The following is a 27,857-nucleotide window of genomic DNA, read 5'->3' on the forward strand; positions in this document are numbered from 1 at the left end:
GTCCCACAAGATATCCATTCTTCATTCTTTATCTTCTGTGTACCACCACTCACCTAATATAGCTCATGAAGTATCTCCTCTGATTTTTCTATTTGGTCTCTATTTATAGCTCTTCATTGGACTCCTCTCATTCCTATTTTAAGCCCAAGCAGCTGATGTGGCAAACAGAAGCCTCTGTTTACTTTCTCATCAGTTTCTCTAGGAGGAGGTGTCTCTATAGGCCCTTCATAGTTCTCCCACACCCATTTTTCCCTCTGGAAGAGACACTGGAAGAGGAGCCTGGCTATAGTGATGCCCAGCAAGACTGGAAAAGGTACCATCTGTTTGGGGACAGGATTGCAAAGGTATATTAAGGGAAGCTCTAAAAAGGTTATTCATGGTGGAGAAAGGGAGTGCTGCTAGCAGAGGCATTGTACTTCCTTGAGATCTTGAGTACAGTTTCTCTAGTGGTAGGGGCTTCCCTGCTGTCACAGGCAGCTCAAACAGTGATCATGTGGCAGGATTATCAACACAGCTAACAATGACCATGACAGCTTGATGGGGAGAGCATCTACGGTGTTCTTGCTCAATAGGGGAGGCGTGGAATGAGGTGCAGGGAATCCTGGCTCAGGTGAACATGTTGGCAGCTCTAGTTGGTGCAGACCAAAGCAGGGCTTAGGAAACACTTGCTGAAATTGGGCAGTTTCAAAAGAATGAGAAGCTTGGTCTAGGGGAGAGTAATCCTGGCACAGGAAAGAGACAGGGATGTGAACACAATGTGAATGTATCCGAATGACATTTAATTAACACCATAGTTGCTACCTCTCCACTATGGCTGAGTCAAGCCTATTTCTCTCTAGCTCATGAAACATGCCTGATGTGCCTGCCTGACTCATGGTTACCAGAGCCTGACTCAGCTGCAAAAGCAGGGTTCCTTATTCAAGCACTTCCCTGGACTATTTGCGCCCCCCGTTGCTTGCTGTGGCAAGCAGGATTCCAGTTTTGCCTTATATCAGGCATAATTGAAAAACAGGGTTATCTAGTACTGTAGCCCACGGTGGGAGACAACTTTGCTGCAAGGTGTCTTAGATTTTGACCACATATGAAATGTGTAGGGGAGAGGTGGGAATGATAATGGCTCACAGAAAATGCTGTTGTGTTGAAGACACGGCAGCAGGCTACTGCACAAGAGACCCCAGTTGTACCCAAAGTGCTTAATATTATAGTATACATATCTCATAGGGCTAAAACACTAGTCCTTTTATTTTTATGACAATATTCTATTTCACAAGGAAAGGTGTTTTCAAGCTGTGGGGAGCTATTGTGAATACAGAATTGTTACAGCACAGAATTGAAAGATTGATTCGCAGAAATCCTAAGTGCCGTTAACACTGTGTCCTGAAGTTCACAATTGCAACAGAGCCAGAGTCAACAGTGACATTTTTTTACCTGTTTGTCTTATGTAGCATCACATTGTGATGAATAATTACCTTGGTTCAAACAGACTGCAAAACCATGGCTTATTTTAACCAGAGTTAGTTTGGGAAACTGGAATCATGTTTACAGGCAGGCATTCAGATTCTAGGCTCATTGCTTTTGCTCTTTCCCCTGCTTCTACCATGGGGACCTGGCTGGTATTCCAGCCTACATTATGGTGAGTCTGAGAGCAGTACCAGGATTAAGCTAGGGTGTCTGTATGTATACATCAATCAACTTCATGGCTAAGAATGTGATTAAAAGTATTTGAATCATTCTAGTTTAACATTTTCTAACCAACTACATTTAAGAAGTGGCTAATGTTTGGATAGACATACTAACCACATATATTTATTTAGATTTGTTTATACCACATCTTCCACACCAATGGGGACCCAAAGTCACTTAAAAAATTCTTTGCTTCATTTTATCTTCACAGCAACTGTTCAAGGTAGGTTAGGCTGAGAGAATGATTGACCCAAGGCCACTCAGAAACCTTCCATGGCTCTCTCAGATACATAAAGTTCAATAGTGCTCAGAGGAACATTTTAATAACACGGACCAAATATCTCTATTACAGTATGGGTTTTTTTTTAAAGCAAATGGATAATTTGTAAGGATAAAATCCTTCTAGCAGCCCAGATGACTGTTAAGTATATGAAAGAGAGAATTTGCAAGACCGTAGAATATTTCTGCACAATTCAGTGGATGTTATTGGGCCTAGTTCTTCCTGAGGCGGTCAGCAAGTATAGATTGTGTCAATTTGGGGGGGGGGGGTGTCACACAAAAATACCAGATGTCAAAGAGAAGAGCCTTTCTGTTTTTCTCTCACACATTTGGTTTGCTGTGTGCAGAAGTGGGCATGGGGAACATTCAGTCATGCGAGCCTCTATCTTTACTATGAAGTGGTAAAGTCCAGATAAAGGTTTGCCTCTTCAGTAAGCTCCAAAGTAGCTGTTCCTGTGCTTTTAACAGATCACAGCAAGCAGAAATTCGGATGTGGCTTCCCCGAGAATCTTTAAAGATGGTGACAGATCTCTCTTTTTTAATGCAGTCCTGTGTAATTGCCTTCTGATTGGTCCTTGTAATGGAACTATGAAGGCTATGTCCTTTGTGTCCTTGAAAAATATGATCCCCAAATGCCTGTGAATTTGATGCATGAGATAGTTGGTAGCACTTTCTATTAAGGAAAGAGGGCTGATGTAGCTCAGGATTCCATCCTCTCTAAGGAGGCGCTGAACTAGGTTCTGTCCCTGAGTGACTGAGCAGCAGCTAAGCCATTTAAATGGGGAAAGGGAAGGGTAATACTAGCCTAGTCTCTTACATGGCAGAATCTGAGGTATTAAAGCCAGGGTGCTTCAGAGGACTGGTAATAAGAGATGGCTTCAGGGTCAAAAACACTGGGTGTGTTGTCTGGGCCTTTCCCACCCAAGGAATCTCTGAGGGCCTTGACCTCAGAGGAGAACCACTGTTGGTGCTGGATCACATTGCCAACCACAACTTTGTCAGGGACATCATCAAGGGTCAGCACTGTTGCACACCTTCTGGGGCCCTCCCACAGACCCACCCATTGCAGCAGCAATTTTTTTGTGCACATTCTATTGCAGCTTCTCCTCTTCCTTCCCGTGCTTGCAGCTGGTTGCCTGCCTGTAGTGTTAAACACTAAAGGGAAACCCTGGTCTTCAAATTAGAGTAGCAAAACAAGAGAGACCGTGGGAGACAAACTAATCATAATAAATATAACTGAAGTTATTAACAAAAGTCAGTACAAAATTTACAACAATATCACACTAGAGTATAAGAGAAACAATGCATTAATAGTCCAGCAGTCAATATAACACATATCATCCAATAGTTAAAAATCTTCCACAGCATCTATTCCAAACCCTCAGATGTAGGTAATCAAAAACAGGTCTTCATAAAGTCCTGGGTACTCACTACAGTCTTCTTACAGTATTTCTTAAAGGCACCCCAGGACTACAATAGACCAAGAGACTTATATGTCCAAAAGGACCAGAGGAACATGGAGTCTATTGGAAATGAGCAGTGGCTGTATATGCATTGAGAGAAGGCTTATTGCTCTGCTGTGAATTCTTCTACCAGGGAGACTTCAGATACTGGACCAGAAAAATATGAATCAAATGATAGCTGGGTTTATGGTCCTTCCTCTGGCCCTTTTGGTTATATATGTCTCCTGGTAAATTTTGTACTTTTCTAAATAGCCTTAATTACATTTATTATGATTACTTTGTCTCCCATGGTCTCTCTTGTTTTGCTACTGCTGTTGCCTGTAGTGTTGGAAAATACCTGGAGATGACCAGGCCCCATTTGGAGGCTGGCAGTCCTACCTACCTGTGTGTGGCAATGGCAGCTAGGAAGCAGCTGCAGCCACCCAGAGGGAACCAGGCAGAGAGGAAGTATCATGACTCAGCAGCAAGAGCAACGGCTGGCACTGGCTTGCCTACCTTTCTCCCTTAGGACAGCAGTGGAATAGGGGCTCCCTGGTGTCCTGTGCTAGTTAGTAGAATGGAAAGGCTAGGTGTTCTAATTCATATTGCATGCTTCTACCAGTGGCTGGAAGAAGAGAGTTAGGTGCAATTTGCAGCAGCCAACACTGCAGCCCAACTCATGCAATTGGGAGTGATAAGTGCTGCCTGCTCTTTGGGTACACTTAACATTTTATTGAGAGCCTTTCCTATTATTCTAGATGAACCCTGAATATTGGGAAGGAAAATACCAGGCTGACTAAACCCAAACTTTATGCTCTGCTGTCTTTTAAAGAAAGAATTCCTTCAAAGGAAGGAATACTGCTGTACTTATGTGGCATTTGCTCTATGAGTAAATTACTGGGTGGTTTCTAATGTTTAACCTGGCACATTGCAGCATTAATTATGCTGAAGGTGTCTGGTAAGAACACAGACAGTGATATCTGAAATGCACAACTGAAGCAAAGAACGCCCTTATGAAAAAGGGCATTCAACAAACTAGAGATGCAGAAAGGATTTTATTCAAGTAGATCTACTGCTTATGATCAGAGAAGTAAGCCTCCTTGTAGAACGGTGCCAGAATCCCTCTTCTAAGCCCTGAACTGAAAACAAATAATTGGATGATTTGTTGAAATAACTGGAGAAAATTGCTTTTTCCAAACGTTGTTTGGGGCATGGCTGCTGAAGAGGACTGAAGAAGGGGTGAACTACATGGACCACTGGGGGGCAACAAGCATGTACAGGCAAATAAGAGAACCAAGATCTATTATACTGCAAGGCATGAATGGCACAATTGGCCATATGGGAGTGATAATTTGTCCAATGGAACTTGACATCTTGCTTCACAGGAACTGAAATGTGGAATTTTTTTTTTCCTGCTCTACAAGGATACAGTGGGCTTCTTTTGCTAATCTGAATACAATCTGCATACATTAAAAAAAATTTCACACCTACTCTTGGTAACTTTTTAACCCTCATTTGTGCACAGCCTAGATACAGTATCTATGCGTTAGCTAATGAAGAGCACAGTTCCTGTGATTGCATTCTCTTTACAAGTAGAAATAATATATACTGTAGGGTTGCCAGCCTCCCGGGGGGGGGGGGCGCTAGGAGATCTTCCACTTTTGCAATTGATCTCCAGCTGGCAGAGATCAGCTCCTCTGGAGAAAATGGCTGCTCTGAAGGGCGGGGTCTATGGCACTGTACCACTGCCCCTCTCCAACCCCCACCCTCTCCCAGTCCCACCCCAAGTCTCCTGGTATTTTCCAACACAGACCTGGCAACCCTAAGCATATGCTATGTACTTCCCAGGATTGTACTTCAAAATGCTGGAGTGGGAATAAATAAAGCACAGGGCCTTTCATTCCACAGAACTCTGTGCTTTTCTTTCTCAAGGTGGCTCAGGCCATTCAGCTGCCAGGCCAAGCTTCTGTTTTCTAGACAGGTTTACATGCTGCCTCTTCAGAGTTCCTTCTGATCTGCTAAGGATCATGCAACTTGTAAGTTATGCAAATTGCTTTACCCTTTGACAAGATTTTGCTTTATGGAATTGTTTCCTGCTGTTCCTGTTCTGAATTGCACTTACCTTACAACTGTGGAGATTTGTTTCAATTAGGCACGTTCAGCACTCCAATGCATTTATTTCCAGGGTTCCCTGGTTTCTTAACTGTTTTGCAACTCTTGGGGTGCAGGTTGTCTTGCAGCACGATTGCTCCCTCCACTCTCATTGTTCTCCATTGCCCCAAGCAACATGTATATCCTCTGCCCACATGGTATGGGGCAGCATATCCCTGCTACCACTTCTATCCCTAGAGATGGAAGATGATCTGACATAGATGGGTGTGGAGATAATAACAGAGGAGGCAATTACCCTCCTCCCTCACTAATGTGATCTTTGTGCAGTGACTATTACCAGGAACCTCTTAAGGCAACATGATCACTGAGATTAATGGGACATTTCTTAGGTCTGCTATTTCAAACTCTTTGCCCATTTCACCACCTCAGGGTTACTTAAAGGTTGCAAGTTTCCAACTAGAGTAGCATGAGAAGTTGGAGAATACTAAAATAGTAGCTGCTAGATGCTACTTGACTCCAAAATGCATTTTTTAAAACTCCAGAATAGGTTCTGCTATGTCCACAGAGAATTTAATTTTTTTTAGGCATCTACCTACCTGCAATCCCAGAGAATTTGATAAACACCAACCAGAATGTGGCTTAGTATTTGTAAAAAAACAGCAGGCTAAGCATAATATATATATATATATATATATATATATATATATATATATAGTAGTCCTGTATGATACAGGACTCTGATTCTGAAGGATGTTGCAACTTTGTCCTGCCTTTTGTATTAGACCCAAATTTGGACCCCTTCTGTGACATTTGACTTTTAAACTATTTGTTGTTCATTTCTGATAAAATTATAAATAAAACTAATACAAAGTTTTGAGATAAAGACTACAGAGCTATTATAAAAAAAATAGGAGACCATCGAACAGAGTGCGGGGGTGGGGGGGGGAGAATCATGCTCTTAGCAGCTAGGAACAGAGAGGGAGGCAGACGTTCTATTTACATATAGTTGGTCTCAAAAAGGGGCTGTAATGATGCGGAGAAATACAGCACTGAACACAGCCTAAAATGGGATTTGCACAGTATTCCTGTGAAAGTTCAGAGATGATCTGATCTCCAACCCCCACCTTTCCCTACACTTCCCTCCAACAGGGACTCCTTTTGAACTTGGCAGAAATGACATGGCAGAAATCAACCTGCATGCAGTGGAGTCCATTAGTGACCTGCACTACGCATCTAGCAGAAATGACCATGCCAAGGGCTCAGAAGGTATGTAGTCCATCCTAAATGGATACTCAGTCATTTTCCAAGAGTTCCCACAGGGACGTTTGCCTTAGTAGATCAGTAGTGTCTTGTAACCATGAAAACAAGCCTATGGCTACAGTGGCGGGGGGGAGGGGAGACACAGCGGCACTGTGGTTGTTTCACCTCAGCCGGGACTGCTCAAAACTTCCAGACAAAAATTCCATCTGGCTCCTCCATACTACCCACTTTAGCAGCCTGTTTAATGATGTAGTATTGTTCATTTTTTGTTGTTTTTAATGATTTAAAAATGTGATTTTACTATATATGTTTTAATTTGTTAGCCACCTTGCTGACCCTTGTAAGGATAGACAGAATATAAATGCTGTAAAATAAATATGAACACCAGCCACAACTTGCCTAGTTCTATGAGCCCCCAGGAATTTTGCATCCCTAGTTCCCTCTCCCAGCCCTGACCTAACTCATAGTTCTACCTCCTTTCTTCCTCAGGGAGCAGTCAATCCCCGCCCAACACCCCAAAGACTCCTCATGGCACTTTCTCCAAGCATTTCAGTCTACCTAACGAAGAAGACACATCCTTCCTACCACCAGTGCAGGCTGCCCACTTCATCCCGGCTTGCACCTGCTGCCCCTGTTTTGGCCCCACCTGCTGTCCAACAGCCTTCCTTGCTCTCCTTGGAGTGCTCGTACTGGCCAGCCTTGCTTTAGCCACATTGGCCGTCTATTTGAGTGGTATGTTTGGGGCCCCATGGGCTGTGCTTGACTGGGGCTAATAACAAAGACTCTGTGTTGGGAGCTGCTCAGTGCCCACCATGAGGAAAAGGGGTGAGTGAGGGAAGGAGGGCTCTGTGGAACCTAAAGATTTTACCATCTGAGCAATCTTGAATTCAACATGCAAGAGAATGCTTTGGGGATAGGAATCTGAGGAACCATCATGTTGCAGAATGGCTGCAAAGGTGAGATCAGCCCCAGTTTTGTTGCCATCTTTAGGCAAGTTGAAAACCCATTTTCCTCCTTCCAAACATCCAGAGGATTGGGGAGGGCAGATTTTAAATTACCTTCTTTTTAAACTTTTAAAAATATATTTTTCTCCAAACCTAGGTATTCCGCCAACATTGTAGAAAACTCTCCCCTTTCTGTACCTGACCCCATTGTTTTTTGTTTTATTTCTACTAGCACAGTGGTCTTCTACCTGGTAGTGTAGCTCCACCATTTGTTTCCTGCTTTTTTGAATGATTTGCTGGTACCCAATGCAGAGAGAACACAGGTACTATCCTTTGTCCTTTTCTGCATGCACACTGAAAGGAGAAATAGGACAGCAAGATGAGGTCACTTAGTGGTGGAGATGAGGCTCTTTCTCTTACATGACTATGATTCATGTTCCTTCCTGTCACACTTGTACCTCAATAGGTCCCCAGGTCTGGAAAGATTAATGACCAGTGCAGTAACAGATTATGTATGGGCCTGTTCCTTTATGCAACCAGTAAACTGCAATGCTACATAGCTGGTTAACTTTTAGCACTCACTAACTCATACTGTACTATAGAAGCACTAACTCATCAGGAATGGACCCATGAGAGTGGGAGGCTACTATTATTCACAACTTCAGGTTTCTTACTACTATGACTGAAGAACTCCTGCAAGGGATATGTGAACAGCACCTCACCTCTCTCTCTAAATTCTATTGCCTGAAAATCAAAACTTCAAGTCTCTGGCATGCAGTTAAGTGAAATCTGCTGATTTAAAGGAAGAGGTGCAGGCCAGGGGCTGTATAACTAAGCCAGAGTATTCATAACAAGGTTTCTTCTTCTCTTCCCCACAGTATTACAGAGTGAGTCACTCCGAGTGCTTGCCCGATGGTTGGAGTCCCAGGAGGTGACCATCCGGCAAATGAGGGCCATGAGCTTACAGCTGTGGAGTCAGCTAAATGCCAGTGAGCCTGGAGCTCAGACTTAATTTCTATCACCCCTACCTTCCACTTGGGAAGCTTGGTTCCAGTCCTATAGAAGAGGAAAAACAACTCCCTGCTTGACTTATTTTAGACACTAACTTGACTTGAGCTGGAAAAAGAAGAGTTCTCCAGAACCCCTAGTGTGGAGAGTTCCAAATTTCCAGGCATCAGTGGCTACAGACTTGAGGCTGTCCGAAGAAAACAGAATAGAGAGGCGAAAAAATGGCACTGAGACTTAATGGGAATGATGTTTCTCATGAGCAATCTTTCTCCAACTCATTTTAGAAAAAATCTCACACAACATATTTTAAGACTACTGCTAGTAACTTAGTCACATCAATTTGTTCTACTATATATACCCATAATGATCTTACTTGTAGGTCACCTTTGGGCGGGTGTCTCATAAATGACAATTAAAGTGACAAAGCCAGATCAGCTACGTTTTACTACTGTATGCTACTCACTTCCTCAGAAGACCGGGACAAGGAAGCTCTTGAGGAGCATCATAATATTAAAAGGAGGAACAATAGTTACCAACATTAAAAACATTTTGCAATTAGAAAATCTTGACTCCGTTAAACACTCAATTAAACACACATGTACACCCTATCTTAAATTTGTGCCAAATGCAAATGTTGCCATTTCCACATATTTATTTCCAACCAGAGGTGGTGAAGGCTGATGCGGAGAGAAGGGGTAATACTGCAGTGTAACAGAGAATATATGAATTAGAAAGGTACAGTACAGAAATTCCAATGCTTAACTTCTAAGGTTTAAAGCAGATGTGACAGGAGAATAGGAGAATCCATGTGTATTTGTTCACGTGTCTTTCTGTGCATGTGTGAAGAGGGGGCTGAATAGTGTATTTTAATCAAAACTGGAGTATATGGGGGGTCCCATCTCTTTAAGGATTTCTCCCCCCCAGCCTGGCTCACTGCTGGTTCTGGGGTTGGACCAAGCTGTTTAAAGCAATGGAGTACAGAGGGAGAGGGGCCAGGCTTTGTTCCCACCCTCCATACACTCTAACCCTCCCTTGTAAACACAGGACAGATGAATAAGTACACTTGGATCGTAATGTCTCATTTGATCCTTAAACTCCTGCTAGTTTTTGTAAAGTTCAGCAAAAAAAATACCTTAAGCTTCCAAGCTTTTTCCTTCATTCTCAAAGCCTAGACAGGCTTTTAAACATAATAATAAAGGGATAGCTGCAATTGGAACCTAGATGGTGCATAATACAGAATAGGAACAATTATTATCTGCAAATAAAGAGATTCCTTGCTTTGATGCTCTCAGATGTGCCTTGACCTGCACCCTTGGCATTGCAGGAAACCTAGAATAGCCCTACACTTGACCACTAAACTGGCCAAATAATTCCTTTTGTGAACAGGCACACCGCTCAAGATGTTGTACAGACGGGACATGCATTGTTGGTGCAGGTCTGTGCAAGTAAACTTGGCCTAGGCAATGTGAAGAAAGGCATCACGCACCTGCTTAGATGCATGCCCTGCCATGTGGGTGCCATTATTACTTCTATAAACTTCAGTGAGTCATGAGACTCTCACCTTCCAAAGTAAGCCCCATGCCCACAACATGGCTGATGGAGTCCTGTTAAGAGAAGCATGGCTCTTACCTGCCTCTTACTTTCAGAAGAAACCAGCCACTTAATTTTAACTAGTTCTAGCTGATCTTTTCCTTATGGCTTAAAAACAGATTATGAGAGGCTTAGGTGAAGTGGCTCTTAGAGATTGCTCCATGGAGGTACCTAGAGTAGCATACACCTGCAACTACTCTAGTCACATGTAGCTAAAAACATGCTGCCTTTTTAAAAGGCTTCTGTGTAGCTTGACAACTTACACACTTTGCACTTTACCTGACTTGGGATGATATAATCACAAAGAAGCCAAGTAAAGCCCAGAACATACAGCATGCACAACAGTGAGCAACAACTAGGCTGCATAAACTCTTGCACTGGTTGATTTACTGGTTCTCATCCACAAGGCTACATTCTCCAGTTCTCTGCAACTGCTGAAGAAACAGCATGTAGTGCATAATTCAGCTTCTTAAGAGGTTTCACATGTGTATACCTGTAAGACAGGGCTGAAATTGTTTCAGCTTGAAAGTGTGTGGGCCTGGCAATCTCTCAAAAGTCAAATTAGCAGGAGTTCTAAGTGTAAAAAAAATGGGGCATCAGGCCCCCTGCATAGCTCCTTGCCTTTCCCACTGGGTAAAGGAGGTTAAATGAATTATGTAGCAAGCAAATACATGCAGAATTAAAGCTTTTCTTGGCACTGAAAGAGAGCTACTGAGCAGGCAAAGCACCATGAACTTAAACTCTCATTTATTTTGTGTCAGTTGTAGGGAACTTCTGTCAGTTGCAGGGGAACTTCTCTGCCACATGGGACGGCTTCCCCATTTTGGGGAAGAAGAGTTTTGCAGGGCTGCCAACAGGGATGCTATAAGAAGCCATATGCAAATGAGAAGCAAAACCGAGTGCTAAAAAGCAAGAGAACTTATCTGCAGACAGTGATAGACAGGGAAATCAGTAAAAGGAAAAAGCAATAAAGAATCAGCAACTGCTCGAGCAGAAAATACCCCCCCTTCACGGTGTTGTCAGCCCCAGCCTTCAATCAAATACACTGATTTCTAATTTACATTTCATCCAACACAAGGCAATGCACCTTCAACTCCGGGGGGCGGGGGCGGGGAGAACCCAAGGCACCCATCCTCAAGCCACTTCCTTCACTGCCTCCACCTGGAGTACTACAGCCTGAAACCCACCTCCTGCATTGAGCTGATCAGAGGAAGAGTCAACAGCTACAAGATGGGATGATGGAAAATGATCACCTATTCCAATTTGTGCTGCCCATAGCGACCGTACAATACGTTCAGCAATGGAGACAGGTGAAGGAGGCTAAAATTATCACTGGCCTAAAAAGCAGCAAGGGGAATAAGTCTCCTCACCACCCAACCTCGCTTAGATTTTTGGTTAAAAAAATAAAAATGGCACCTGCCCACTGCCATTCCATCAGTATTCAAACATCCAAGACATTTAAATAGTATTCTGTACACATATATAAAATCTCTCTGCCCCCAGAATGTGGTGGGGGAATAGAGGGGGCATGGCACAACCCTAGTTTTGAATGAGTTGAGGCAATGAGTCCCTTGCCCCAGGCATCCCCACCCCCTCATGTTCACAGTGGTCTGGGTCTGTAGTTCATTGGCTTTACGGAAGGCAAAAGGAGGAAGCAGCATCCCCTCAAAGGACATCAGCCCGCTTATCTCGAACACGGCTCCTCGCTTTTGTCCTGGCCTTGAAAGCAGCCGAGTTGTACAGATGCTGGTAGGGATGGAAAAAGAAGAGATAAACCAGAAAAAGAAAAGAGTCAGATGAGGAAAATTCTGACATAAAAGTTTAACAAAGGCTCTAGGACAGATGTCCCAAACCTTTTTGAGCTTGCACACAACTTGGGAATTCTGACAAAGCAAGAAAAATAATCTATGCTTATGGTTAAAAACTGCCTCAGGACCCAGAAGGAAGATCCACTATGGTTAAACCCCTGCTGCATCAGACCAAAGGTCCTTCTAGTCTAACATTCTGCTTCAACAGTGGGCAAGAAGGCAAAGAGCCATCCCCTGCCTGGTTTCTGTGAGCCATCTCTATGTAGCCCACAGACTTGAATCTCATTCCTATTTGACTTGGCCATCACACATCACACTCATGTTAGAGGGCTCAGAGGACACACAGGCACATTTTCCAGTGGCACTGTCAAGCACCTATGGCATGTCCTTATGGAAGGGAAACACAACAGAGTTCATTGCAAAAATAGAGCCTGAACGAAGCAAACAAGAAAGTCAAGGATAACAGAAACTGTAGCAGCATCACTGACATACCTTCTCAAAGCGTGAGATCTTGCTGGCTTTGATGGCTGCAGCGTCTAGCACGAGTGGGGGCCCCAGTTCAAATATCTCACGCAGCAACTCATTGTTCTAAGGATGAGAAGACAACAGCCACTGGGTAGAATCTTGGGGCCAAGAAAGGAACAAGTTCCCAGAGACATTAAGCATGCAATTAAGGTAAAACTCAGAGCTCTGCCCTGAAATGTGTTCTGTGTATCAATGCTTTTTCATGAAGGCCAGCTGCCTCTTCTTCTGAAGTCTCCCACCCTAACAAAATCTCTTTCCTCATCAAAATAAAAAACAAAGTTCTCAGTAGAAACTCTTCTAGTCTTACCTGCAGGTGGTGCCGGACCCCAGAGCCAAGAGCTTCTTTGAAGGCATTGTATGTTCTTCTCCTTGCCCAGCTGTCCACATACATGCATTCTAGTCCAAACTTGATGGTCTCCTCATGGCACTCCCCATTCTGTCACAAGAGAAAATTGCATTCAGAGACTGGATGGAGAAGAGCAGAGACAAACCCCACCAGATCTTCCCACTTGGTGGGCGAGACAACTCAGCACAATGTAGTATAACCAAACCCTTGGTAAGGTTAGCCACTCAAACTGCACTGCAGGATAAGCCAGCTCCACAGAGATACCTAGGTAATCTGTTCTGCCAAGAAGTCAGCTGCAAAGAGATTTGGATATGCAGGCTTTGACCTGCTTCTTGATCACTAATCAATTACAATTAATTAATTGACAGCAGCGTATGTAGAATAGCCAGGAGATCCTAAGATCATCCGGCAGTCAGTGTTATGCACCACTTTTCATGTTATGTAACACTATGTGGTGATCTAGACTTGCTTTTAAGGCAGCAGACATTTCAGAGGTGGTTTGCCATTGTCTGCTTCTTGATTATAATTCCTGGTAAGTCAGAATAGCAAAAACTGCCCCGAAAGTTTCATGAGGGAAGCCAGTACCAGTGCCTAGGAGAATGCCTCCACTAATACGATTCCCCTCTGCCCTTCATGAAAGTCTCTGAATTTCAGCTAGACTATTCTGAATGACAGGCCTGACCCATATTATATGAGAAGCAATACAAAATACAAGTTGTACATCAAAACATGAACAAGTGCTCAGCAATGAGCTACCACCTCCTGCCCTTCATACATGTGGGATCAAGGGAGCAGGAGGACTCAAAGTGGATTTTGAGAAATCTAAATAGAGTTCGCTACAGAGCTACACAACCATGGCCAGAAGCATGCAAGGCACCTCAATGTAATGCAGCACATCCCGAAAGATGGAGCGTTGCTTTCGCCGATCTGTTTTGGCTCGGTACTTGTTGCTGTCTGTGGCCAGGGCTTTCAGCTTCGTGCACAGCAGGTCCGTTTCATCATAGAAAAAATCCTCCTGTGGCAAATACGAGATGGGATGACAACTAGAAGCTCCAACTCATACTCTGAGGCCAAACCAAAAGGATACAACAATGCAACTCTTTCCAAGCTTTATTTCTTGTGTCTCTTATCCCACGCTTCCTTTAGAAAGCTCCAGGTGGCATACAGTGGGACCCCAGCATCTCCAATCCAGGTCCTTAGATGAGGTCTGCATTTGTCATGTGTGACTAAGACAAAGTGGACTCCCTTTGACCAGCACCAAGCTTGAGAAGGCTACAGGGATTTCCAACAACAACAAACATCCTCACTCACTTGATTGTTTTCAATTCACTATGCTCAAAAATGTACTGTTCCACTTCTTGTAAAGTCTCTATGCAGTGCAGAAGCACCAATTCACATTTAGGAGGGAGGGGAGGCCCTCTCTACTTCTTGCTGGGTCTTCTGAGACTGAGAGGACTGTGTGATTACAAGCTAAGACAAGTCAGATTAAAACAACTGAAATTAAGTAGAGAGGATGCAATTGGACTGCAGCTATCATTTCTGTTTTAGCTTGTTCTTGTCTATTGACAAGTCAATGGTTCATAATACAAAAGGACAAGAGTTTGCACCTGGATAAGAAAGGGGATTCAACATACCTCTATGTCTCGGGCCAGCTCAAAGAGCAGCGCAATTGTTTCACCAGCCACAATCCGAAGGTGGACGTTATCACTGGACAACATCAGAGGCAATGTAGGTAAGTGACTGCAGAGGAAGAAACACAAAGCAATGGAGCACCCTCTTGTTCTGCAGGGAAGTTACCTTGGGAATTCATCCCCCTCCTCCCACTCCCATGCCCAGGCAGGCCTGCTTGGCAAAGGCCCTGGTGAGCTCTTGCCCTTGAAGTGTGTTAAATCTTAGTCAGGGCAGAACAGGAGAGCTGTCTGGATCAGAAGACATGCTGCTGCCTGGGCAAGACTGGCCACTCACTTGTCCAGGATCTTCTTGATCTGGGTGCTTGGGCAGATGGTGAGAAGCAGGGACCAGGACTGGAGCGCATTGCAATGCAAGACCTGGAGCAGAGGGCTATGGTGGGAGGGCTCTGATCCAGTCTCCTTGCTGCAGGAGGTGCTGAAGATACCCTCCAGGCAAGCAAGGCAAGAAACCAGGTCCTGAAAAAGAGAGAAAGTGAGCAGTTCTCACAGAAGCAACAGGAAGAACTTAAGGATGTCACACGTCAGTAGAGTCACTGGTTAATTTGGTGAGAAAAACAGTGATGGAATTGCAGGGAATAATTTCTTCTCCAATCATGCTGACTGTGAGCACTGAAAATTAGCACCTTCCCACATTCCTCATGGCACCATCCACTTCCTTGAGTTCCAAAATGCCTCGCAGGGTGCATATTTCTCAGGACAAAATGGGCAGCTTTCCAAAAGGCTGCACAAGACAGAGTACAAAACTAGTACTTTCCCACAAACTAATGCGTGTTTTTTGGAAGTATTTTATCTTTTAAAAACCCACAAATAAAGAAGATTCTTCTCGAAGTTCAACCTGCAGAGTTGTTTAGAGGCATTACAAATGTGGAACCTCGTGCCTTGTTTCCTCTACAGCAGGGATTCCCATGGGCACTAGGGTAACCCTCTAGCTCTTTTCCTAGTGCCTGCCAAGTGTGTTTAGAAAGTGGGTGGGGCTTTTCCAGCTGTTGATTTTCATGGTATAAACTAGGCAGTGGCTTTACCTGTGCAAATAGCAATAGAATACCTGTGGTATTCTAAGGACATAGTGGGGCTTGCTTCTGACTAAATATGATAGGACAGCATGGCAAAAATGCTGGAACTATAACTTCACTGAAGTCATCAGATCATCCCAATAATTCAGGTGGAAGTTGATATTAACATCACTACATCTAATTTGGTTCAGTTTTCTAAAATAATTTATGTTCCTACCAAACTCTGTCAAGCACCTCTTACTGTGCATATGGAAGAAAATACAGTATGTTAATTTTAAAAGGCATCCCATTAAACAGAGCTTCTGCCTGAAATGTTCAAGCCCTACTACCAGAGATATCTGTAACCTCATTCTCTGAATGATTGTAGTTGCAGCCACCACCTTGTGTCAGATTTCCAGAAGAGCCCCCACAGGTTGAAAAAGATCGGCGACCTTGTTCTCTGGCAAGAGGGCATGGATGGAAGGCATATGATGCAGCTGCTTTGCTGAAGCTAAGCAGATCTGGGTGTAGGTAGGAGACTTCCTGGGAACTCCCCATGTACTTCTACTATGGAAGACAGGATATAATTGTCACAGAAACACCTGTATAGCTTTTGCCCTAATCCATTCTAGAAGTCTGTCTAGTAGTTTTAGAAAGCAAAACAAATCCCTTTTCAGAAGCAGTTTGGAATTTCAATAACCAAACACCTGTTTATCAGTAAAAAGAGCCATAAAATGTTAATACCCATTTGAAATATTTGGGTACATGAGAAATCTACTTTGAGTCATCAGGGGGTAAGAGAGGAGAAGGAATTATTTCTAGCTTCATTAGCTAAAAGCTGTCAATTAAAACAGTAGCATATTTTACCTCCACATCCGCTGCAGCGATATAACAGCACATCCCAAGAGCAGTGGCACACTACAGGAGGTGAGAAAAAAAAGGTAGTGGCAAAGCTATTTTGAAGAATCACTTAAAAAAACAATAGGTAAGGTCGCACTCTTACAAATGCTCCCTCATGCAGCTAAATTTGCTTTGAGGAAGAAGAAAAGGGAGTTACTCACACTTTGCCGAGCAACTGGGCTGGCGGTGGAATCTGTCAGGATACTGATGAGGAGGGGCTTTAGGCTGCGGAAGACCTCCTCCCCCTCAGGCCCTGAGCCCATCTGAAGGCACAGTAGCGTAAGAACAGTAGCAGCAAGGGACTGCTCCTCCCCTTTACCTGAATGGAGGAAAAGACACAGCACATCTTGGACCCAAAAACTGAAAAGGGCTAGGCATAGGTAAGCAACACAGCACTATTGCAACATTTATAATGGTGGAAAGACAGACCACAAGGCTTAAGAGTGGCACTCTCTCTTGCAAATGTTAACATTTCTCACAGTACTTCAAGGTGATTTTTAAGACAAGAATTCACAGCACTCTAAAGAGGGGATTTCAACAGCAATGTGAAGAGTACCACTAAGCAATGTGTATCTACTTATGTAGGGTTGCATTAGCACTGAAAAAACAGCACCATAAAATACACCACACACTGTGGAGATGTCACAGAATCTTGACAGTCCAGCAAGGATGGAGGAAGAACCATAAAGTCTGTATTTCCCAGAATGCCTCTGATACAGAGTAACCCTGAACGCATCACTTTAGAAGTAATTCTTGCAGTATTCAATTGGGCCTAATCCCAGGAACTTTGTTTCTCAAGTTCTTTCGTAGTTCTGAAGACCTCTCCTTCAGCCCCACCCCTCCCTCAAAGAATATCAAGACACCATTTACTTATCAACTCAATTCACAGGAGCCACCATATCTATCAGTCTGAAGCTTCTACAATAACTACATCTCCTGCAGAAACAGAAAATGCAGCTGATGCCCAGTTCCCCAGGTAAACTAAAGTGTAATCCCATTTAGTAGCTATGAGTCAGGAGGTTCCTGATTCAAAGTTTATGGAGCAGCCTTGGGCAAATCTCTTATTTATTTATTTATTTATTTATTTGTTCGATTTATATCCCGCCCTACCCCACCAAAGCGGGCTCATGGCGGCTTACAACACAGAATGCTAACAGTAAATCAGTTTAAAATACATTAATGATTATACAATAAAATACATAAAACTCACATAAATATACTATGCTACCTCTTCCTTAAGTCAATTCTTCACGTATTTCAGTGTTCAAATATTCTGATGTTCATAAGTTTAAATATTCAGGCATCCCGGTATCGGTCAGTTGTATGCCAACCAGAAGAGGGCTGTTTTACAGGCCCTGCGGAACTGTTCAAGGTTCCGCAGGGCCCTCACCTCCTCCGGGAGCTGGTTCCACCAACAGGGTGCTGCAATTGAAAAGGCCCTGTCTCTGGTCGCTTTCAGACGGGCCTCCTTTAGCCCAGGGATTATAAGGAGGTTCTGAGACCCCGATCTCAGCACTCTCTGGGGAACATGTGGGGAGAGACGGTCCCTAAGGTAGGCAGGTCCCAGGCCATAAAGGGCTTTAAAGGTCATAACTAGCACCTTGTACCGAACTTGGTATGTTATCGGCAGCCAATGCAGTCCCCGAAGCCCCGGCTAAATGTGCTTCCATCTAGGGAGCCCTAACAACAGCCGGGCGGCAGCATTCTGCACTAGCTGCAACTTCCGGGTTCAGCACAGGGGCAGCCCCATGTAGAGGGCATTGCAGTAGTCCAGCCTCGAGGTGACCGTTGCATGGATCACTGTTGCCAGATCGCTGTTCTCCAGGAAAGGGGCCAACTGCCTTGCCCGCCTAAGGTGAAAAAATGCGGACTTGGCAGTGGCTGCTATCTGGGCCTCCATAGTTAGAGTAGGCTCCAATAGCACCCCCAGGCTCCTAACCCTGTGCGCCGCTGTCAGAGGCACACCATCGAGGGCCGGTAAGGGAATCTCCCTCACTGGACCACGGCGACCCAAGCAAAGGACCTCTGTCTTTGCTGGATTTAATTTCAGCCCGCTCAGCCTGAGCCATCTAGACACGGCTTGCAACGCCAGGTCCAGGTTTTCTGGGATACAGGCAGGCCGTCCGTCCATAAGTAGATAGAGCTGGGTGTCATCAGCGTACTGGTGGCAACCCAGCCCATATCTCCGGGCAATCTGGGCAAGAGGGCGCATGTAGATGTTAAACAACATCGGGGAAAGCACTGCTCTATCTCTATCACCTTTAGCTCCTTATTGCATTATGGGGTTAACCATATTGGCCTCCCTTTCAAAGAGCACAACCCACATAAAGTACTTTCAAGTCCAATGCATTTCTATGGGGAAAATACAATATGTTCCAGTTCCCAAAGAAAAATCAATGGAATTTAAACACTTCAGGTTGTGCCCAAAATATCATAATTATACAAAGAGAACACTATTGCAGACCAACCTTTTTTCAGGCACTTCTCCAAGGAGTCTGTCAAGGTGAGCCTACGTTCTAAGAGGAAGTCAAAGAGTGTCTTGGAGGAGAATGCGAGCCTCAAGCTCTCTAGAGCCACCTGTCGTGTCTTGGCACTGGAAGAGTGTTCAAGGAGAGAGGGAGTCAAAACTAGTGTCTGTCTGGGAGCTATATGTGGACAGATGTCCCCTCAAACCCCAAGATTTACACCAATGAAACACAAAGTACTCCAAACAAATTATGCAAATTATTTAGGTTTGCATCCTCCTTGTAAAAATATAGGATTTTAAAGGGATTGTAGATGGAAGGGATTGCAAGAAAACAGCCAATCAAGAGCAGGAAAGATTTATAGAAGCAGGTAAGAGCAGACATGGAGTAGGTCAAAGAGCTGTGCAGGCTCTGGAGCCCTTCCCACCAATGATCAGAGGCCCTGCTCAACCTCCACCAACCAGCTGTCAGTAAGTAGGGGCCCAGAAGGGTCTTATTTTAAAGAACTGCAAGAAAATACAAACTGTATGCCTGGCCCTAGATTCTGAGCTAAAAATGTCTCTCACATTACAAAAATATTATATGCTATTATGTACAACCAATGCACTATTGAAGAGGATGTACATATCCCAAAAATCCAACTTGCAGTTCTCAGCAGCACAGACATATGATATATATGGGGTCAGAGACAGTATGTAGCATCTTCACACATTATGTGGTACACCATAATTACTTGTTGAATATTAGCACGCACCTGTTCATTTCGTAATGCATCTGATTTCTGAACTCACACCATGAAGCTATTTGGCTGACTAAAGCACAAGAGGCCAATTTGCAGTACCAAATGAATCCTTTTCACACCTTATCAACATTCCTAAATCAAGCTTCCTCATCCTGCTTGTTTAAAAGGGACAGACATAAAAGGGGACTGAGGCTTTAACCCCCACACCATTTCATAGGTTAATAAAAAATTAATTAATAATTAAAAATTATTATAAATTAAACATTATTATTATTATTGTGAATTATCAGGGTTGCACGGCCAGAAGGGCAGTCGTAATCCATATTTTGTAGAGGGAGGCAGTGCCAAGCACTGCCGGCACTTCTGCCAAGTTCTTCCCAATGCAACTGTGTCCAGTCTGCCTTGGGTAACGATTTGATGCTACGGGCTTAGCTAGAAAGCAACTGAAAGATACTGCGGCGGGAGGGTGGGGGGGGGGAGAGGAGACAGGAATATTGCAAGCAATGAGATTGTTCCCAGAACAGTTTCTACCAACAATGCATAGCAAAGCACAGGCAAGCAAAAGGCACGGACTAGGTAAACATGCTGACAAGTACACTGGGTCAAAGATTTCCTCTCTGCTCCTTTTGTCCCCAGCCTGTTATCCCGCAGCTCTGGAGCTCTAACAATACAAAGCAGACAGGCCTTCAAAAAGGCACAGGCTAAGAAGGATCAGAGACTCCTGGGCTTAACAGACCTCAAGCCTAACTGAGGCTTGTGTTAACTACAGCTCTGGGAGGTCACACCCTGCTCAGGTTACCCATCTGCACAGCCCTCTGGAGACAGAGTGATGGCCACCACCATACAGCAGGAAGGTGGAGGCTCTTCTTAGCCAGTTGCACTGGTCTCCAGAGGCACTCCTCAAGCTCATCTGATGACAGAGACAAGGGACAAGATGGCTGGCAAGCATAAAACCAGCCAGGATGTGCAGACCAAGCCACTGTTAACAGCAACCATGGTTTGCTGGATGGGCACAAACCCAAGTTCAGACATCATGCTAAGACACAGTTTAGTTTCCTGAACCACCTTTTGGCATGTTTGAAGTTATCCTTGCTATGGCATATGCCTCTCACCTCTTGTCCATGACATTGTCAATGCACTCCTTCAGCTTATCTTCCATTTCCTCTTGCTGTGCTTGCTCATCAACTGCCTCACCACCTAGGAAAAGAGCAAAAATCATGAGAACCAGATCATCCCAGCCAGCCCCATCATCTGCAGAGGCTGCCTCCCTCGGCAAGGAACACAAGAATGACATTGGGCCTGAATGGCACCAGCAGGGCTGCACAGAGAACTTCCTCCTGTGATTTCAAGAGGCTTGCTGCAGGTTAATTTTTGAGTTTTGCATGATTCCCTGGCAGCTGTCATTTTAATTGAATCCAACTAGATGGAATGATATATAAATATGAAATTTTGAACTGTTTATCATTTTCAGCTCTTAATAACTTGGTTCTAAGTCACTTCTGGGGTGAAAGGTAAAGCAGCATGCACATTTCACTATAAAGGAATACAATTAACTAAAGACTCTGGAAATCTGAGTAGCTGTGGTCACACAGTGGTGTACAGCATACGGAGAACTATTTTAATTCTTAGATGTGCCATCAGCACAAGTCTGCAGAAGTTTAAATAAAGTCTCTTCATGCTTAAATACGTACCAGCAGCTTACTTAACAGAGAAATAGTTAGGGACCCAGAAAGACTCATCAGGGGACAATTTGGAAATCCCAACACCTCCCCCACATCACCCCATCCAAGACTCTCTAAACTCCCAGGGCCTTGAGCAGGATGGTGTTTCTCCCTTTCAACTGACACTCATCTGCTCTCAACCTTCTGTCCCTTCCGAACAATATTTAATTCTCAATAGGCCTTTCTCTTATGGTTCATTTACAGAATTTCCCATAAGCCCCAACTGGGTACAGATTCCCTCTGTTTGTTAATGGCCCAGTTTTGCAGCATTTGTGATTGACACAGGGTGAGGCAATTATTATTTCCTACAGATTTGGAGCCTCGCTGCCTTTACAGACCTACTCTCTTCTTCCTTCTGTAACTGCCAAATTTTCCTTTTCTGTCCATCTGTGTATCTACATATCTATCTAGTTCAATTAGAGGAACTTATTCAAGGAGTGCAAGCTTTTTTATTATAAGCCACAAAAGGCTTCTGCTACTAACATCATCCACACTCACCTGTCACTTCCTCTGCTACACTAGTAGTCTCACTGGCACTGCTGTAATGACTCAGAACTTCACTAGCTGCCTCGTCATCACTGGCCTGGGAATCCATCTTGGCACTGCTTCGGGCACCTGAAGGAGAAGATTAAAAGGTTGGTACAAGAACAGAAAAACTCACATTTACCAAGGGAAAAAAAGCAGCTTAATTCTGCACTTTTCTGTTTACTTTGCTTCATAAAATGGCCTATCAGAGGTTCTGAGTTAAGTCACATAACTCCTCCCCCCTCCGGTTCTGCTGAGTGAATACAGATGGACTATTTACCAAGAGTTAACCAATTATAATCTACATGTAGCTGCCTGACAAGCTGCTTAGTTATATTAGGAAGTCAAATACTGGTAATTTTATCACACCTCCATACCAGATCAGAAACCTGAATGACAATGCTTTCCTTGCAATTTGGGAGGACAATACTTGGAACCCATAAAGATAATCATAATACCACAGATCTGGGCCTGGTGTATAGAAAAACTCTTTCTTGCTACTTGGCATCATAATATAACAACAAACAACCACACACGCTCAAGGTAAGAGCTAAGTCTGGGATAGCTTGATTGCACATATGGGTTCAAGCCAACCAAGCAGTTACATGCACACTGTAGTAAACTAACATATCACTAGAGATCATCTGTGATGTCTGTGAATTCAATTTCCCTAAGCAAAATTCAGATATTTGCATCTCTTCTCTAGACCTACCACATGTCTCTCCATACCATAAAGAATCAGATCAACACCTATAGAGAAGGCCTCACTCTGAGGGCATTCTCCTCAAACCCACCGAGCAGTCACTACCTTGTTTAAGGTGGTAGTGTAAAGTTGTGATACAATGCAAAGCATTGGAAAAACCAAGCAAGCTGAGGCAGTTCTGTGGAAGGCAAGTGCAACCAAGTAACAGGGGAGAGTGACAAACAAGTTCTCACTCACCAAAAGCACCACATTTGGTTATCCATTCTCTCTGCATTCCTGGAGATATTTGCTAGCAATGGACAGCAATTAGCTTTTAATACAGCAAAGGCTAAGGACTAGTACATAACAAAATGTATATGTCACCAGTAGTACCTTTGGATAAAATTAGCACTGTCAGCTTGGGCACACCCCTTCTTTAAGACTTGGACCAGGAGATAATCAACACCATATAGTATAAGGAAGGGAGGAGGAGCAAGGGGGAAAGTCCTTCTTTAACCATTTCTGATCTTAAGAGGCCAGGAACTCTCCTAACTTTGCTCAACACCAACAATGAAGACACTCAGTTCAATTTGCTGGAATGCCTGATTTTATTCAAGGACAAATAAGTACAAGTAGTTGAATTGTGTGGCACATGGTTAATAAAAATGGATGACAAGGAAGTAGGAATGAGCAAAACTTAATGTTCATTCAGAATTTAATTTTTTTTTAAATATATAATCTGTTAATTTCAGCTGTAACAAAGTGATCACAACCTTTCAACCATAGTAAGACAATATACAGTCATAAACATACAGTATACAGTCCACACACGGCAAACCTTAAAAAACATTGCTGAACAGCTGCACAGCAAACCAAATGGCATTCAAGTTCACAGGTGACAGCAAATATTGACTTTTAGCTGGTACCAAAGCAAAGGTTGCAGAATCAGTGTAACCCTCATGTTGCTACTTACAGGTTTAAAGGGGAAAAAAGACAATAATATTAGGAGAGACTTATCCTATACACTTGTCGTTATTGGACATGTAAAACAGTCACTGGAATACAGCTGGGCAGATGTCCCATGTGAGAAGACTAATCATTAAGCAAATACCATAACACTGAAGTAGTGTCAGCTACCTGGAGAAGATGCTGTTCGAGTTTAGTACTCACAAGCTTTCACCACAGCTTCTACTGATGGCATCAAAATATGCCTTGAGGTCTATTAAAGAGACAAGCTAAGGTTCCTTCCTCTCAGACACATGTAAAGTAAGAGCAAGTACATCACAGTGGCCTGATCTAAAACCAATCTGTCCCTTAGGGAAGATACTGTCAGCAACTGAGAGCCAATATAGTACAGTGGCTAAAGTTAAACTAGGACAGAAGAAACCTGGGTTTAAATCTTCACTTGGTTATGAAGTCCACTGAACCAATCACTCTTTTTCTAAGTCTAACCTACATCAGATAATTGTTAGGAGGATCAAATGAAAGAAGAGATTACTATGTACACTATTTTGAGCTCCATGGAATAAAGGTAGGATAATTACAGTATACGACTGTCAGACAGTGATCACCCAGCTTTCAAGTAAATATCTGACATAATTTAAGATGTGTAATACCTGTACTAAAGTATCAGAAATGTTGCTCCAGTAGAGAATTGGGTATTTCTTTACATATAGTCATTAGAATCATAACAACCATGGCCAGCTAATTCTGAAAAGTTCATGTTATCTATCTTGTTCATAAAATTCAGGCAGGAGCACATGTGGTTCAGAATGTTGCACTTTTTAGTGCACAGAATAAATATAAACTTTTTTTTTGTAAAATATTTAAAAGCTAAGACAGAATATATATATTTAATGTGGTTGGCAGATTGATTTGGTGTATTAAAATGCACAGACATTGCATTTCAGTGACACACTTGTTTGACATTGCTAGTTATGGCTTACTTTTATCTCTACTCCAACATAATTGGATCTATCATTCTCAGAGTTTTACTGGGGTACAGAGTCTTTCTCCTCCAGCCCACCCCATGAAGTTATTGCTCTGTCCCTTCTTCTCAGGTGAACTTTTGTGGACCCGAGCTTATGAATGCTTATGCCGCAATAAATGTGTTAAATCTTTGAGGTACCACAAGACTCCTTTTTGTTTTTTGCTGACAGGTATTCCTCTGGAACAGAACTTCTGCATTTCTCTCATAATTCACAGTCATAGAATTCTTGACAGAATTTTATCATAATATTTAGAATTCATTAAAAGAATATTCACTAAATATCCATATTTGCACAATAACCAGGATCAGCATGACTTGTTCCCACTCTGCTTTCAATTACAGACTCCCAGCTGCCACATCATCTTAACTGCAAAGAGGGTTCAAACTGTGAAAGCAGAATTTTATTATTCCAAGTTTTCAGAAGATAAAGGATTTCACGTCAAAAAGTTACTACCAGAATTTTGGGACATCCTAGTCTAGACAGAAAATATTTGGCATTCAAGGATGAACTTGTTCTTTTGTAAAATTTTGACAGATAAACATCTAAAATGAATTTTTTGTTATTATAATTCCTAACAAACAACCTCTACACTATCCCAGAATCCTGTCTGGGACCAGGAAATAAATTATCACTAAATAGTTGGATTCACTCACCAGGAAAAGGAAGCTGAGGTTCTTTTCTGGAAGCTTACCTTCATCAAATAAAGCCTGATTCTGACATAAGTTGTCAACATATTCATACCTCTATCAATATGAGACATGCTCCTCTCCTCTCTGGTCTGCATTGTGCTAATACACCCTATGATTTGAGCCAATGGAATTTAAATGTTCAATATGACTAACTCATAAATTTTAAGCAGTATTTGTTAACTACAGGACATTATAGAATACTAAGTGGATAGTGGATGAAATACCACACCCTCTAATCTGAGATCCCTTCTACCATTCCACAGAGAAATCCTAGGAGATACAGTTCTACAATAATCATACTGATGCAAGACTCTGTTCAGACAGTGCTGATTTCAATTTCCCTCAAAGCAAAAGGTAGGTTCTTACAATTCAAGAATTAACTGGGTTTAGCTCAGCTTTATTTTTTCCAGTGGAATAACAGGAAATAATATATATTCTGAGACCCCATTAAATAACTATTTCTTTCTATGGCATCAATAATATTATTCAAAACCACAGATTGTGAAATTGCTGCTGCTGGGGGATCACAGTGGCAGTTCAGGATTTGCCTTAAAACACTGTCTTAGTCCTAGGATCCAAAGGAAAATAATTTGTCTTAAAACACTGGGAACAAAAGTTAAGCTTTCATTAGTGTAGTCCATAGACGATAGAGAATTAGAATTATCATCAGTAGAAAATCATATTTACAGTACAAACGAATTAAATACAGCAAAAAAAAAAGGCAGGAATAAATCACTTCATAGGATTAAATTTTAGCCACTCTTAAGGAACAGCTAATTCTCACCCCCTTTCTCCATGTTTAGTAACAGTTAATAGTTAGAATTTGCTTTCTTATAAAATAGCAGTAGTAACACCTCTGGGCCTTTAGGCATGTCTTATCTCTGTGCAAGGTCAGCTTGATTCTGAGGTGTGTGAAGATGGTAATTAAGAATCTATTTTTTGTCTAAGTGTTATGCATTACAAGTCTAAAGAGTATTAGTCTGTAGGAGTTTGGTTTTTTGTGCAAAGAGCTTGACAACTGTAACCTGATTGAATTTTAATTTTTTTTTTAATTACTTTTAATAAATATTACTTATATTTTTACAGCTTGTGTTTGTGTGTCTTGCAACTGCTCATTACCTATGTGGCGGAACCGGCCCGATTCTGCCTTCAGACCCGGTCCCGTCAGCTCCCTATTGAGTCGCCAACTCCTGGAGGGAGCTATTTCTCCTCCTGCCCCTTGGGCGCGCTGCCACCACCTGCTCAGTCCCGGGGTTCAGATTGAGAGGAACAGGACTCCCAATCCCCCTCTCCAGCTGTGAGGCCAGGCCTCAAGGTCCTCTGCCACCCTGCACTTGGGTTTCACAGAGACCTCAGCGCTTCTTTGGGGCACCCCTGGAGGATTGGCACCTTATCCAACTGCATGCCTTCCCCCTTCCCCGGGGCCCCCTTCTCAAAAACAGCGTGGTCTAAAGCGGTCTGGGGATCTAGGTGGTACAGAGATTGACTGCCAGCATTTAAAACAGAAAAAACATTTATTTAAAAGGGAAAAGAATAGGGAAAGAAAAACAAAACAAAAACAGTTGCATCTACAAAATTAGCACAGCACAGCCCAGCTCAGCACAGCCCAGCACAGCACAGCCCAGCACAGCAACCAGTATAACAAAGAAAAGGTGATTATAAACGCATCCGGCTGGCCCTGCTCTAAACTTGCCCTGTCTTGTGAATTACTTACTTAGTCTGCCTGCCTGGGCCTTCCCAGGCAGGAGCCTCCATTGCTCACCACATGCTCGCTCGAGCCCCAGTTCAAATCTCCTTCTCTTCCTGCCTAACACATGCAAGGAACAACAGCACTTCCTGCCTCTCTAGGAGATTTTCCCCCTAGCGTTGTTGGTTTGGCTCTGGAAGGGGGGGGAGTGAGGGGAAGGCTACAAAGCCTGCTGAATGGATTTACTGATCCCTGCCTTTTTGGATGAAGCACCAACACTCTCAGATGGCGTTTCTCCACAACCTATGAGACAAATTGGCCTCAGGGAGGCAAGTTTGTGTAAATTTTAGGGAGCTCTCATGCTGTTGGTTCAGGATTGAGAGGTCTCCCTGTGGGACTGGATTGTCCTGGCCCTGGAACAGGGTGGGACCAATCCTTACAAATATGAAGTACAATAGCCAACTAGCCTGGTTGGAGAAAAGTGTAATACGGCTAAATGGAAACACAGTGAGTTTGACCTCATCAAGCACTGCCAGTTCTGTGTCTATTGTTTTGTGTGTTTCAGTCTAACAGCCAAATTATTCTGCTGTCTTGCCTAACAAATGGATCACTTATGACTTGCGCTTTCAAACCAACCAGGACTATTCCCAGGGCTGACAACTTGCTTGCCTCCAACCCTCCCCTTTCCTGCTCAGTTTATCTGGAAAGTGTCCTGCTTTGAAAGCTCCTCCTGGATCACAGCTTCTCCCCACCTTAAGTCTTCCCCCACCCCCAG

The 27,857-nt window shown here is 43.2% G+C and overlaps 2 protein-coding genes across 4 annotated transcripts in view; one reads left to right on the forward strand and one right to left on the reverse strand.

The window, feature by feature from the left end:
• Positions 1-252: 252 nt before the first annotated feature.
• Positions 253-8,848, forward strand: LSMEM2 (leucine rich single-pass membrane protein 2). 2 transcript variants are annotated; one of them, XM_060240056.1, is made up of 4 exons: positions 253-344; positions 6,666-6,782; positions 7,266-7,508; positions 8,599-8,847. In XM_060240056.1, the coding sequence occupies exons 2-4, from the start codon at positions 6,695-6,697 to the stop codon at positions 8,730-8,732; spliced, it is 465 nt and encodes a 154-aa protein (XP_060096039.1). In that variant the 5' UTR covers positions 253-344; positions 6,666-6,694; the 3' UTR covers positions 8,733-8,847. The 2 variants fall into 2 exon arrangements, with proteins under 2 accessions (XP_060096039.1, XP_060096038.1); XM_060240055.1 differs by having other exon boundaries at positions 259-313; positions 8,599-8,848.
• A 490-nt stretch (positions 8,849-9,338) lies between these two features.
• Positions 9,339-27,857, reverse strand: part of IFRD2 (interferon related developmental regulator 2) — a 33,625-nt gene continuing 15,106 nt past the window's right edge. The window contains exons 2-12 of one of the 2 annotated variants that reach the window (XM_060240054.1): positions 22,007-22,123; positions 20,900-20,984; positions 19,049-19,173; positions 16,742-16,899; positions 16,548-16,598; positions 14,963-15,144; positions 14,632-14,737; positions 13,875-14,009; positions 12,959-13,087; positions 12,619-12,714; positions 9,339-12,064 (exon numbers count right to left, since the gene is read on the reverse strand). In XM_060240054.1, the coding sequence (XP_060096037.1) occupies positions 11,984-12,064; positions 12,619-12,714; positions 12,959-13,087; positions 13,875-14,009; positions 14,632-14,737; positions 14,963-15,144; positions 16,548-16,598; positions 16,742-16,899; positions 19,049-19,173; positions 20,900-20,984; positions 22,007-22,123 (1,265 nt within the window). In that variant the 3' untranslated portion in view covers positions 9,339-11,983. Of the gene's footprint in view, positions 12,065-12,618; positions 12,715-12,958; positions 13,088-13,874; positions 14,013-14,631; positions 14,738-14,962; positions 15,145-16,547; positions 16,599-16,741; positions 16,900-19,048; positions 19,174-20,899; positions 20,985-22,006; positions 22,124-27,857 lie in introns of both variants that reach the window. The other variant, XM_060240053.1, reaches the window with a different exon arrangement.

The sequence above is a fragment of the Heteronotia binoei genome, chromosome 5 (genome assembly GCF_032191835.1).
Source record: "Heteronotia binoei isolate CCM8104 ecotype False Entrance Well chromosome 5, APGP_CSIRO_Hbin_v1, whole genome shotgun sequence".
In the NCBI taxonomy this organism is placed as follows: domain Eukaryota; kingdom Metazoa; phylum Chordata; class Lepidosauria; order Squamata; family Gekkonidae; genus Heteronotia; species Heteronotia binoei.

What these genes read in the sequence shown, in the direction of transcription:
- LSMEM2 (XM_060240055.1), top strand. Translation starts at nt 292, where the DNA reads ATGCCCAGCAAGACTGGAAAAG. An exon ending in GCCCAGCAAGACTGGAAAAG is followed by an intron (nt 314 to 6,665) that starts GTACCATCTGTT and finishes TCCCTCCAACAG; the next exon opens with GGACTCCTTTTGAACTTGGC. An exon ending in CCATGCCAAGGGCTCAGAAG is followed by an intron (nt 6,783 to 7,265) that starts GTATGTAGTCCA and finishes TTTCTTCCTCAG; the next exon opens with GGAGCAGTCAATCCCCGCCC.